Here is a 15164-nt window from a genome sequence, read left to right as displayed (position 1 = left end):
TTATGGAGATCCATGTCCATACTTATAAATGTACTTTCTCTTAGCCTAACAACACCCACTGTTCCTCTAGGGCATCCTCTAAAAAGCCCTTTCACCACTGCACCATCACGAATGTACTAGTATACTAATTACACCATAAGGTGTCATTTTTAAATATAAAAAAACTAAAAAAGAAGAAAAAAAAACATTATTTTTTTTAAATGGTGGCCCGCGGCGCTCTGCGCATGCGCGGTGACGTTATTTGCCCGCAATTTTAGCGCAAAATGGCGCTACACACCCCTATATAAAGGGCATAGTTTTTAACATCACCTAATTCCTCCTGATGAAGTTCAAACTGAACGAAACGCTTTGAGGCCCACAACTGTACTATCTGAGACCCTGTTTCACTGATCTACCCTGGGAGTAAAAAATTAAGATATCACCCTTCCCTGAGCCTAGAGGGACATCTTTAACTACCTCCAGGGATATGACTACCACTGATCTCACCTGTATATTATAAGCTTATATTTATTATCTTCATTGTGAGTTTGCATTTTATATTTTTAATCTGCTGAAGAAATTGTTTGCAAAAATACTACACCATATGGCTTTCTTATATCTTTCATACTATTGAGCAGTGATGCAGCAGTTATTAATAGAACATACTATATTTGCATCTTGTCTCTGCGAGCAAAGGAAATCACCACCTGGGATGACTGAGGAGCCTCTATACAGATAAGCTGTTATTTTACTTATTTCTGGTACGCACACTACTACACTATTAATCTGCACAGTGTCTCACCCGATTTGCTCATATATGCTGATATCCACCTGCATTACTATTTTTCCCTGGATTTTATGTTCTCTGGACTCTCTGAGCTTACTGACTATATATACACAATTATCTGTTTTTACACCTGAAGGCTCCGTCCTTCCATAACTTATCATTTTGATACCCCTTTTCGGTCTAACCATCCGATATTGGAGACTTGGCTGCCACACATATTTGTGGAGGTGTTTTGTTTATGTTTTATGTATATTTATATCTTTGTTTATTATCACTTTTTGATTATCATTGTATTTATTATCCATACATTGGGTAAAGCGCCAATCTGATATCGTGTTCTATGATAGATATATATATATATATATATATATATATATATATATATATACACACACATCTAGGTGTGACATTTGCATTTGGAATCTGTTGCTGTCGACTCTCAATATGAGATCCAAAGAGTTGTCACTATCAGTGAAGCAAGCCATCATTAGGCTGAAAAATCAAAACAAACCCATCAGAGAGATAGCAGAAACATTAGGTGTGGCCAAATCAACTGTTTGGAACATCCTTAAAAAGAAATAACGCACCAGAGAGCTCAGGAACACCAAAAGACCCAGAAGACCACGGAAAACAACTGTGGTGGATGACAGAAGAACTTTTACCTGGTGAAGAAAAACCCCTTCACAACAGGTGGCCAAATCAAGAACACTCTCCAGGAGGTAGGTGTATATGTGTCAAAGTCAACAATCAAGAGAAGACTTCACAAGAGTGAATATAGAGGGTTCACCACAAGATGTAAACCATTTGTGAGCCACAAAAACAGGAATACCAGATTAGAGTTTGGACAACAACATCTAAAAAAGCCATTACAGTTCTGGAACATCTTATGGACAGATGAGACAAAGATCAACTTGTACCAAAGTGATGGGAAGAGAAGAGTATGGAGAAGGAAAGGAACTGCTCATGATCCAAAACATACCACCTCATCAGTGAAGCACGGTGGTGGTAGTGTCATGGCGTGGGCATGTATGGCTGCCAATGGAATTGGTTCCCTTGTATTTATTGATGATGTGACTGCTGACAAGAGCAGTAGGATGAATTCTGAAGTGTTTCGGGCAATATTATCTGCTCATATTCAGTCAAATGCTTCAGAACTCACTGGACGGCGCTTCACAGTGCAGATGGACAATGACCCAAAGCATACTGCAAAGGCAGCGAAAGAGTTTTTTAAGGCTAACAAGTGGAATACTATGCAATGGCCAAGTCAGTCACCTGACCTGAATACGATTGAGCATGCATTTCACTTGATGAAGACAAAACTGAAGGTAAAATGTGTGTGTGTGTATATATGTGTATATATATATGTGTATATATATATATATATATATATATATATATATATATATATATATATATATATATATATATATATATATATATATATGAGATCCTCTGCAATCACCATGTATAGACTTGGGTGCAAGAGGGGGTTGCCGACATTGTATAGACAGAAAACAGGAGTTAATGTAAAGAATGGGGTGCAAGAGTGATGGGACTCACACTGTATAAACACTCTTGCACCCCATTCTTTACATTTATTAATTCCAACTTGTGTCAGGTAAGTCCCAGATCTCCCATGGCTGCTAGTGCTTGAGAAAGACTTGCCTTTAAAAGCTGTGTGCAGGTACGCCTTAAGCCCAGATAAAATAGCATACCAATTGATCATGTTAGGACTGACCAGAATGGGATGACTTTGGCATGAGTTGGCCAGCTCAACATATATTGCAATATGGGGAACTAACATTCCCTGTTTTTAAAATAGAACAGTACTTTGGCACAGCATTAATTATGTGTTTGGAGAGTGCAGAGTATCCCTGTTTTTATATATATATAAAATATATATATATTAAAATATATATATTAAAATATATATAATATATATATATATATATATATATATATATATATATATATATATATATATATATATATATATAAAATATACATATATAAAATATAAAAAATATATATAAAAAATATATATAAAAAAAATATATATATAAAATATATATATATATATATATTATATATATAAAATATACATATATAAAATATATATATATATATATATAAAATATACATATATAAAATATATATATATATATAAAATATATATAAAATATATATAAAATATATATATACATATATATATATATATAAAATATATATAAAATATATATAAAATATATATAAAATATATATATACATATATAAAATATATTTATTTACATATATATATATAAAATATATATATATACATATATATATATAAAATATAGGTATATAAAAAATATAGGTATATAAAAAATATATGTATATAAAAAATATATGTATATATATATATATATATATATATATATATATATATATATATATATATATATATATATATATATATATATATATACACACACACATATTTTTTTTTAAGAAATGCAGGAGTTACATATCTAATATATATAAGCCTAGCGGCGTGTGTTAGTGTGTGTGTGAAAAAAACTATTTTCTCAGAAAGGGCTCATCCAATTGACCTGAAATTTGGTGTACTGACATTATTTGACAAAAAAATTATAATAGTTAAGTCAGTTAACTTCCATCATCCCCCCTTCCCCCGTGGGAGGGGTAGTAAAGGCTAAATTTACGAGTTGAGGGCTCAAACTTTTGACCGTGTGGGTATTTATTTACTAGAGCCTGCGTTTGGTCATGGACAATTGTATGTCGCATTTTCACGAGTACGGAGAAGCAGTGATGTGAAAGTGCAGGTTATGAATACTGCCCTTCAAGGAAGACTGATTGAGCACAGCGATAAGGTGTTTAGCAGAAACGTTGTGTATCGAGAGGTTTTAGAACAGTAAGACGATGGAGATTAAGGATGTGGCGATGAAGATGAAGGATGAGGTGATGGAGAAGAATGATGAGGTGGTGACATGTGGACAAAACCACGTTAAAAAAGGGCGCTTACGTCGGGAAGTAACGCTCTTCCCTTGAGGAGGCCTGGCCTAGCCCCAAATGCATGACAAGAACCTTTTTAACACCTTAAGTAGCTTGATTTGACTGCATGAGTATCATGCACGGGTTAACTTGTATATTATATACATTAACAAGGGTCCAGGATGTATTTAAGAATCTATCTGGTGACCCCTTCTGTGTATATCAGCTTCAGAAAACAGTAATATATTTAATATATATATATATATATATATATATATATATATATATATATATATATATATATATATATATATATATATCTATATATATATATATCTATCTAATAGATAAAACTGTAAAGTCACAAAAATATGAACCTCACACACACACTCTTAAAGACAATTAAATTGTAGGAAGAGCGGCTTAAGAAGGTAAAAACCTGTCCTGTATGAGGGGCACAGGTTCCGTTCTCCCACTGTGTGGAAATGGCGCTGAAAGCTCTGTGCTGGCGCCAGGAAGTAGGAGAGGAATCCAGGACCCCACCCTTACTTTTCAGCAAATGACTGCCCCCACGTCCACAACTGAGATTTTCTCCGCTAATCTGTGCCCCCTGTGTGTGGTGTAGCCACAGCTGTTCTCTCCGATACAATGCAGATCTGCTGTAGCTGCTTCTGGTCCCCCTCTTTGTCTGGCAATGCTCGTTGGTTAAAGGGGAAGGGATGTGATCGCAGCACCTGTCTGTGTGTTGAGGTCGCGGCCGTCAGTGCTGACAACTTTACTGCCGGCTATTTTGTTTAAAAAAGTGTCCGGCTCTGCTGGGGATGAGACAGCTGTTTAAGCTACTCACACTGGCTCAGGGACCACGGGTGAAGGAAGGCCTCAGGCTGTCCACCCCCTGGGAGGCATCCCTGAGCACAGCACTTCCACCCCCTTTAAAAAGGAAAAGATTAAATAATTATTAAATAAAATGAAATACATTAAATCCAGCACAGGAACCCTAGAAAACATGCCCAACTCCTAAGGCACAAAAACTAAACTGTGTATCCTTCCTGTGGGAGGGGTATAGCAGGGGTGGAGATACACTCACAGACTTAACTATTTAAGTGTCTGGACTCCTGGTACCACCTACTACACCCTTATGTAACGCAGTGTACCCCAAATGGACGTATGTGTTTTTTAACCTTTAGTGTTCTCTATCGATTACCAAAATTTAAAAATATATTGTCAAGACAATGTCCTATCTGGTGTGAATAAAACAATATAAAATGTTAAGCATAGTGGTGTCAACAGAACTTTTATTCAAATCAAAACTATAAAAAAAAAACAAGAAAAAAAAAAACCAACAGCACGCAAATGGCTACAGGTGCTTATTTATGGTGGAAAGGTTAGTTTCAATTCCATTCACACTGTTTTAAATCACTCAAACATGTCTTACCTGATAAATGAGGCTCACATTAGTTGAAATGAATTTGGCTTTGTAAATATTTCCATCTATCCATCTGAGCTCCACCACCTCTCCCTCTGCTGGTGGCCCATCTTGTATGCAATCTCTGCTCTAAGACATGAACATAAAATATAGTAAAAATATAAAATACAAGTTAACCCGTGCATGACACTCATGCATTCTAGTCAAATCAAGCTACTTAAGGTGTTAAAAAGGTTCTTGTCATGCATTTTGGCCATAGCCCAGGCCTCCTCAGGGGAAGAGCGTTACTTCCCGACGTAATCGCCCTTTTTTAACGTGGTTTTGTCCACATGTCACCACCTCATCATTCTTCTCCATCACCTCATCCTTCATTTTCATCGCCACATCTATCCAGATGTCTATCCAGACACAGGGATCTCTCTCAGCGGTCCTGAGTATCACACTCCTCTCACTCTGTCACCCCCGGCAACCACCAACCACTCCCCACTGTCACCCCCTGCAACCACCAACCACTCCCAACTGTCACTTCTCCTTCAAGAAATATATATATATTTTTTTAAATCTTTATAAACACTTTTAACAATTAACAAATTAAAACATCTTAGTATACCAAATTTCAGCCCTTTCTGATTTTTTTTTTACACACACACTAAGAATTTAGTAGGTCAGTGTATAACTCCGCCCAGCAGGTTGCGCTGCAGCTTGGTGTTATTTTTTCCACACACACACACACACACACACACAGACTAACACACGCCACTAAGCATTTATATTATAGATAGTATTCTAGTAATACTAGAAGATGTCTGGGAGTTTGACAACTAGTAGGAAAACAGGCTGGACAGGTGTCCTCTTTACATGTAAAGACCTGATTCTATTAAGAAATGGTTTCTCTACTTTGATTTTCCCATTTAATTTGTCTATTATAATTATTAGAATATATCTATTTAATCATTTATGTCAATCTCTTACCCAGTGGAGCTTACATTCTATATTCCATAGCACATACATAGAGGTTATCTATGTCAGAAGCCAATTAACATACCAGTATATTTTTGGACTGTGTGAGGAAATGGGTGCACTCAGAAGAAACCCACACAAACATAGAGAGAAGATAGAAATTGTGCACAGACAGGGATCTGGTTGGATTCTATACACATTTCAGCATATTTTAATGCAATTACTATTTTTTGAATGTAACCTCAGCCTCAAATATAAATATGTAACAGTTAAATTTAATAAATTAAACTGATATAAAAATAATTAGTGTGGCATGTGCAGACCTTGTCAGTCATGTGTACAATGTCAGTCAGTACTCCGTAACTCCTCCTTTGGCAGAAATCACAGCTTACAAGTGTAGCCAGTTAAGAGCCAACACAAGTAATTATATTAACACAGGGGGAAAAAAGTCTACTTTATTTAATATTTCAGCTTATGAAATTTAAGGACCTCCAAAATATGGTTAAATTTCCCACTTCATGTCACTTCCCATCCTCACCATGATATTTTCGGGATACACATTATCACTGTACGAGCCATCATCAAAGTTGATTTCATAGAAAATGAGAGCAGCAGACCCAATGACCTGGCACCGATAGTACAGACCATTACGATTTCGCCCAATAACGGTCTGACCCACACTGACCTCCCTGGAAACAGAACTCTGCAAGGACAAGATTGCTTATTAAAAGGAATCAGGAGTTTGACAGAAGGGAACAACAGGTTTAAGGCCTTGTATAAAAAGGATTTTGTATATATTTCCTCCCATGTCAAGAATAAACCATTTAGGTATAAAAAAAAAAAAAAAATAAACAAAAAAAAATATCATTAAGCATGCAAATTTTTTTTACATACTTGGGGGGAGTCAATTCTGATGATGTGCTGCACCGACATAATTGCGATGTCTGGCTGCTCACATTACGATAAGGATAAGAATCTCTGCTCCTTTTCCTGTGCCTCTACGGGGTGCAAGGAAAAACGAGCAAAGATTCCTGCCATAACACAGGCACAGTCTGTCCGTGGACGATCCGTAGACACAGCGTGCAGAATTGAATCTCTCCACTGGAATGAGCAAAAGTGTTTTCCTTATTATACCAGCTTTGTTTATTAGTTACAGCCTAACAGAAAACAAGGCTGGGGTTCTTTATGTTATATGCAATGTATACTCTTTATCCCTGGAGGTATTTTATATCTTATTGACCAAACCAATTTCACAATCATGTCAGTTTAGTCAGTCTCCTCAGGAGGTTTTTATGTTGTTTTGGTTTCAGACAGAGTATTCTTTTTTGGATAAAAAATATTTTATTTTGTAAGAATTATATTAATGAAATAAGAAAAGTACACTTTTCACGTCGATAAATAACTATAGCAATGTCATAACATTTTTGAGATCTTGCTTGTACACCAATAATGCATGAATAAAAACAGCAGCACAAAATCAATGGATAGATCTAATAAACAGTAGTACAAACAAGTAAACAGAGATCACTGCGATTAGGTTGCCTACTCTTCTCTTTCTGGTCTTATTTATAACAATCCCCATTTTCTGCCCAGAGCTTAATAGGACTGTTTTTCTAGATATTGAATTTAAGAAAGAAAAAAATAGGATTTTTATACTTACCGTAAAATCCCATTCTCGTAGTCCATTGGGGGACACCGAGATACATAAGGTTATAGTAGGTGGTACCAGGAGTCCAGGCACTTAAACAGTGTGACTCCACCCCTGCTATACCCCTCACACAGGAAGGATACTCCGTTTATGTCTAACAAAGCCCGAAGGAGGACCAGACCTAGGTCAACCAACCATAACGTCAACCATCAACACTTAGAACAAGTGTGGACGCGCAGTGTCCCTCAATGGACTACGAGAAAAGGATTTTATGGTAAGTACAAAAATCCTATGTCCAATTGGGGGACACTGTGATGCATAAGGGACATACCAAAGCTGCCCCCAAGGGAGGAACTGCTCTGACACTGCTGCACGAAAAACCTTACGGCCAAAGTTGGCATCCTGTGATGCAAAGCCCTGCAACCTATAGATTTTGACAAAGGTGCGGAGAGACGACCACATATCTGCCCACCACTGCAGCTCAGCAGAAGTTCCGTGAAACGCCACCCAGGAAGCACCCACAGCCCTAATGGAATGAGCTGACAAATCTCCCAGCAACTGCCGAGCTGACCTCGAGTAAGCCAGTCTGATTGTGGAAATAATCCACCAAGCTAAGAGAGACTTTGGAGGCAAACCAACTTCATTTGTGCGCGTCACAGAGCACAAAAAAAATCAGTGGTTTTGCGCAGTCCCGCAGTGCTGTTAACATAGCATCTAAAGTCCCTGACCACGTCCAAAAGTAACAAGGACTGATTCAAGGACCGTGAACTTAGAGAAAAAGCAGGATCAACAATTTCCTGATTTAAATGAAAACGGAAAAACAACCTTTAGGAACAAAGTAGGGCTTGGTGTGAAGAGCCGCATGAAAAACCCGAAAGGAGGGGAACAACAGAACGCCGCCAACTCGGAGACCTGGCGTTCAGAAGACACTGCCAAAAGAAGCGCCACCTTCCAAGAGAGATAACAAAGCTCCACGGACTCTAATGGCTCAAATGGTTCTTTAACTAAAGCTTTAGATCCCATGTCTCCACCGGATGTACAAACGGAGGAAAGACATGAAGAGCCCCCTGTATGAAGGTGTGAATCTCCGGCAGGGAGGCCAGATTACGCTGGAAATAAATGGACAACACTGAAACTTACAATTTCAACAAGGCTAACGCAATCCCTGTCCAAACCAGTCTGAAGGAAGCAAGCAACCTAGAAATCTTGAAAAGAGAAGTGTGAAAGTGATTTGTTTCATACCAGAGCAGATATGCTTTTCAGATTCTGCAATAATTGGTCGCCAAGGAAGGATTCTTGGCCTTGATCATGGTCTTCACAACTTCTGAACCTTTGGCCATTAGAATAATGGTCTCAATAGCCACGTTGTCAATACCAGCAGACCTAACGAGTGGCACTGAAGAGTTCCTTGGGTGATTAAGTCAGGTCTGAGAGGTAGTTTCTTTGTTTCTGCCGTGGCGCAATGCTGTGAGGAAATAAAATAGGAGAGTAGGGGGGAAAAAAGAGAAAGAGGCGAGACAGTATACACAGTAACAGCTTACCTAATTGCGCTGCTGATGTGGGAAATGCTTATAGCTTGTTCTGCAGTTTTGGTCTATAGCTCATTTGCTCTGTTTATAGCTCTAGTGCCGTGTATACTGTGGTAGTGGTGATTCTGCTCTTAGTTTGTAGTTCTTAGGAACAGCATGGGCAGGGGGGTTAGATTGCCCTGTTTATCACAAACTACCACAGCAACCATAGAAAACTTGAAAACGTCCTGAAGAAACACTGGCACATCCTACTGGAAGATGAACAAATTAGAGAATACCTGCCAGAGAAACCACGGGTAGTATACAGGAAAACGAGAAACCTGAAAAACATACTCACGGCCAGCTTCATTCCAACAAACGGAAAATAAAATAAAAACAAAAATAAAGAAACCTGGATTAAAGAAGGGAAGAAAGGATTCTACCACTGCAACCGATGCACGGCATGCACAACTACGAGACACAGCTCCACCAAACCAACCACCAATTTCATCTCACACTCAAACGGAAGCAAACACAAAGTAGAAGACAAGATGACCTGTGACTCTACGGGAGTTATCTACCTACTAGAATGTCCCTGTGGACTTCAATACATAGGAAGAACCATCAGAAACCTGAAAACAAGGATTCCGGAACATATAAGGAACATAAGAAAAGGAATTCAAAACCACAGTGTATCAGAGCATTTCAGAGTGACCCACAACCAAGACCCCATAGGACTTAAGTTCATGGGCATTAAACAAATCCCGAAACCATAGAGAGGAGGAGACTACATAAAACTGATCTCACAGTCAGAAGCCAAATGGATCCACAAACTAGGAACCCTAAGGCCGAAAGGCCTCAACATTGACTTCGACCTGGGAATCTTCCTGTAAGTATAAACTCCCTCCTCCCCCCCACCCCACATAATTACAACACCCCCCCCCCCCCCTGGTAACCTTAATAAATCCCAACCCCCCTAAAATACCCACCTTTAAACTAAACTAAATATAAAGCCCTTCACAGCCAACTCTCCCCTTTAGCTAATACCTACCTCCCCCTCCCCCCAACCCTCCCCCATTCACAACTTTTAAATATAAACACCTAAATGCAATAAAATCTAGTAAAATCAATAATTCCATATAGAAAACACTATCGGCACCATAATCATATTCTCACTTAAATAAAATATTTGCAGCCCAAACTATACCTTCCTCCTCATAACCGTACCATTTTAAGCCCCTATCATCAACCACCCAGATACTCTATCTCCATAATATCTAACCCTATACCATAGATCTAATGCAATAACACTCTACCACTATTAAAAGCCATCTGTCCTGATAATACCCAACATATCCTCACAAGACCCGTCCCCTAATCCCATAAAGAAGCAGCATAGTCCAACCAAAACGCCACCATACAATACATCTCTCCATAAGATCTCTCCCCATGGGGCACATTTATCATTTATCGTTGAAATAGAGAAATGGTTATCAATCCTTATCGGACGAATAAGTATTGATTCATTTCTCAAATTTATCAAAACCGGAGTACAGAAACAGCAGTCCCGATAATCTGCTGTTTCTGTGAAAAAAAAAATCATACTTACCTGCCTCTTCGGAAGCGCTGTCTTCGGGTCTTCTCCTTACTCTTCAATTGCGCATTTCCAGTTCCAAGAACTGGACATGCGCACACAGATCCCCTCTCTGTCTCTGCAACGATAGAGCTGTAAGTGACAGGGAGGAATCATGTGATCCCTCCACACATGCGCGGTCCAGCTCTGCTCTCCGGAGCAGAGCCGACAGCATTAGATTTCCTCAATTCGGATGATGTACGCCAGCTGCAGCTGGCGTACATTAACATGACAAGTTCCCGAAAAAAATGTTTTTTCGGGACTTGTTAGATTGCGGCCAGGAGCAGTCACCATTCTGTTGAATGGTGACTGCTCCCAAAAACGAAGAGGAATGCAAAGCAGCAGATATCCACGATATCTGCTGCGATGCCCCCTTAATAAATTTGCGGAGGGCACTGTGGGACCTTAATTACCTGTTAAAAGCACTATCGTGCTTTATTAAATATGCCCCCATATCCCTAATATATTGTCAACATACTTTATTCCCACCCCACCGTAGGTAATTTGTCACGCAAGAATACACAAAGAGGATTTTGTAGTGGCGTACCTAACGCCCTGCTAACCACATCATATATCAGTCTTATTAGACCCGCAAACCCCAAAAAAAACATCCACTACTCCTGCTTTACAATCACTATAGATGCCACCCCCAACCCCCCCCCTAAAATCCTTAGCGAGTGCACGGGGACTCGCTACATCCCCCCCCCCCTTCATACCCTCTGCCCTAGTACACCATATAACCTCCCTGCTACCCCAAAAATCTCCCCATTACAGCGCAATTTATCCCCGTTCCCACCTCCCCCACTATAGCGGACATGAGTCTAACAACTCTGTAAGCACATTAATCCCCATCTGGGATTTAAACCCCCGATTAGGCTCCTCACACACACACACATACAACACAGGATAAAGGATAATAATTTTTTCCCCGTAAGGAATAACACCACTACTCACCCGCCTTAATAACCTTTATTCGCCACTTTAGAAAAATTAAGAGCGTTTTTCTCTTCATTAGCCCAATATTACCAATCTGCCAAAATCCCTCCCCGATCCCGCTTCACCCTCCCCTTCCCCCTCCCACCTCTCTATCCCATTGGACACAGCACTACAAGACATGGATAAGACAGACCTTCCAGCAGAGCAGTCACATCCCTGACGAAGTCTCCGGACGAAACGATAAGACACCTTAAAGCCCACAACAAGAGTACAAAGAAGTATTCTCACTGAGAAACGTCACCGAACCGCTAATCATCACATCCAAATCAAGAGAAGCACACGCGGAGATCTCTACTCTGCAGTGGAACGCACAGGCGCCTGTGCGTTCCACCCCAAAACCGGAAGTGAGGCGGAGGAAGCCGCTCGGCCGCAGCCATGCTGACCGCGCGTCCAGCGCTACAACCAACACCTGTTATTGGCATCCACTCGCCCACCAACGGTCTCTTGCCCAGAACATCTGCCTGCCACAATATATCCTACAACTGCTCTTCTAAGAGCAAATAGAGCATAACATTTATACTCACTGCCACAGACACCCACCCATTTAGATCCTCCCATATATATCGTTTATACACATAGCCCCTATTTTACACCACACTTAATTACATCTTTATTTCCACACAGCTTAGCTAATTATATAGACAGATCACCTACTACACACACATTACACACGTATATCCACAACACTATACATCATCACCGGCAAGCCGAGAGCATAACATTCAGAGCTATAAACATACCAGCATCACACACTCTTCGCTGCAATCTGAGAATTTAACTTTGAGCTATAAACCAAAAAAAGCATCAAGCAAAAAGCAGCAAAAGCTGTGAGCTATAAACACGGAGATAGAAACAGGGCAATGTAACCCCCCTGCCCGTGCTGTTCCCAAGAACTACAAACTAAGACCAGAATCACCACTACCACAGTATACACGGCACTAGACATATAAGCAGAGCAAAAGAGCTATAGACCAAAACTGCAAAACAAGCTATAAGCATTTCCCACATCAGCAGCGCATTTAGGTAAGCTGTTACTGTGTATACTGTCTCATCTCTTTCTCTTTTTTACCCCCTACTGCCCTATTCTATTTCCTCACAGCGTTGCGCCACGGCAGAAACAAAGAAACAACCAACAAGCTCGGGAACTGGAACACCCGGACCATCTGTTACGTCAGCAACAACCCTCAAGAAACCTAAACCAAGCGCAGACGTCCCAGGTAAGCCCTCCCAAAAGGTTTTCTGCCACCCACTCCAAGGTCTGAGAGGTAGTCTGAACGGAGGTTCTGCTGCCAACCTGAGAAGATCAGAGTACCAAGCTCTGCGCTGGTGGTCCGGGGCCACCAGGATAGCAGTCACCACTTCCCTCCTCAGCTTCTTTAGGACCTTTCGGGATCATAGGAAGGGGGGGAAGCAATTAAACTAAGACAGAAAACAGAACCTTCAAATTCAACCTCAATGCCATCAGATCTATTTCTGGACATATCGACCAAATCTCTGAGGGTCGATATGAATTCTCCCCAGCCTGACAGACAGGCATCTGTGGTGACAATTGTCCATTCCCATGTCTGACAAGATCGTCACTTGGAGAGATGAGACCCGAGCAGCCACCAAGAAAGGAACACGGGCCTGAGGAGATAGACTGATCATCTGCTTGTCCAGGTGTAGGTGAGTTCCTGACAATTTACTCAGGAGTTCCCACGGAACAGAGCATAAGGTACTGCCTCGAAGACTTATACCATTGTGCCCAACAGTTTCATGTAGCGCAGCAAGGACACCTGCCGCATGCTAAAGACATCCCTTATCCTGGACTGAACGGATAGAATCTTTTCCTCCAGGAGAAACACTCTCTGACACCTGGTGTCGAAGTCCAGAGCTAGAAAACGCATTTTCTGCACTGAGATTAGAGATGGCCTTGAAAGGTTGAGTATCCAGCCATGCTCCTCCAAGAAAGATCTGGTCAACTGAATGTGCTGGGACAGGATTTGGAAGAACGAAACTTCAAGAGCAGGTCGTCCAGATAAGGAATTAACGTGATGTCATCGGAGCAGAGCAGGGCAGGGCAGGCATTACTGCCATCACCTTGGTGAAAACCCCTGGGGCGGTTGCCACAACGAAAAGTAACACCCTGAACTGGTAATGGTCATCTTTTACTGTAAAGCGCAATAAACATTGATGGCCTTGCCAAATGGGAAAGGTGAAGGTAAGCATCCTTTATATCCAGAGAAGCCATGAATTCTCCTTGTTCTATGGCCGCTATCACTGACCGGATAGATTCCATCTTGAAAGCCTTAACTCTGACCTGTAAGTTCAGGATCTTTAATTTTAAGATTTTACAGAAAGAACATCCGGCTTTTGGACTAGAAAAAGATTGGAGTAAGACTCCAAACCTTCCTTCCGGTGGCGCAACAGGAATGATAACTCCCAAACCAGCAGGTTCTGGATTGCTATCTGGAGGGCTCTGCGCCAAATACCGCAGGCTGGGAGGTGGAGAAAAAAAACGACCAAGGGAAAATAGAGGCAGGTGTATGACGTACCTCCTTGTGACAATGCCCCTGATCCAGGGATCTAATGATGATTATAGCCACATGTCTTGAAAAAGCAGCAGATGCGCCCCCTCAACAGCTGTGTGTATGGAGTGGACGTCTTGCGGAGACCTACTCTGTCGGCTTGGGGTGTCCACTACGTGAAGGGGCCATGCCTCAACGGAGGCCCCCCCCTAATGGGAGCATTAGACTGACCCCATTCCGGGGATCCTCTGGCTCTCTGAAAGGGACGAAACGACCGGAACCTGGGATGCTTAGGCCTTGTCTGAACGACGGGCAAAAACGGTCTCTTATATGAAAAACAATCTACACCGCACAGAGTATTAACCCAAGTAAATAGAAATGTATTCGTTAATACTATACAAGGGGAGGTGCACCCCCACATACATAACTCCTAAAGGAATAATGTGGAGAAGAAGAAAAGAGAAAATGTGTTTTAGGGGCACTCTTATTTTTCTTGATGCTTGATAAACCAAACCTAAAATATACATTTTTATTAATTAATTTAAAAAATATATAGCGAAATATTAAAAAAGAGAAAAAGATTAATAATGTCAGTGAAGATATATTTTTACTGTTAAAAAGGTAGAAAAACTACCCTGCTGTCTCACTGCATAAATGCCCCTATATGTATGATATGCCGCTGATTTACCATTAATTCAATTAAAGTACCAACCTCAATTGGGATCACTA

At 40.3% G+C, this 15164-nt stretch overlaps 1 protein-coding gene across 3 annotated transcripts in view; it reads right to left on the bottom strand.

The window, feature by feature from the left end:
• Positions 1 to 15164, bottom strand: part of LOC142149051 (lysine-specific demethylase 4B-like) — a 208013-nt gene that overhangs the window by 52449 nt on the left and 140400 nt on the right. For all 3 annotated transcript variants that reach the window (XM_075204831.1, XM_075204835.1, XM_075204834.1), the window contains exons 15-16: positions 6682 to 6846; positions 5193 to 5312 (exon numbers count right to left, since the gene is read on the bottom strand). In XM_075204831.1, coding sequence (XP_075060932.1) covers positions 5193 to 5312; positions 6682 to 6846 — 285 coding nt within the window. The remainder of the gene's footprint in view (positions 1 to 5192; positions 5313 to 6681; positions 6847 to 15164) is intronic.

The sequence above is a fragment of the Mixophyes fleayi genome, chromosome 1 (genome assembly GCF_038048845.1).
Source record: "Mixophyes fleayi isolate aMixFle1 chromosome 1, aMixFle1.hap1, whole genome shotgun sequence".
Lineage (NCBI taxonomy): Eukaryota > Metazoa > Chordata > Amphibia > Anura > Limnodynastidae > Mixophyes > Mixophyes fleayi.
Note: the sequence above shows the minus strand (reverse complement) of the source record. Positions and strands in the feature narration are given on the sequence as shown.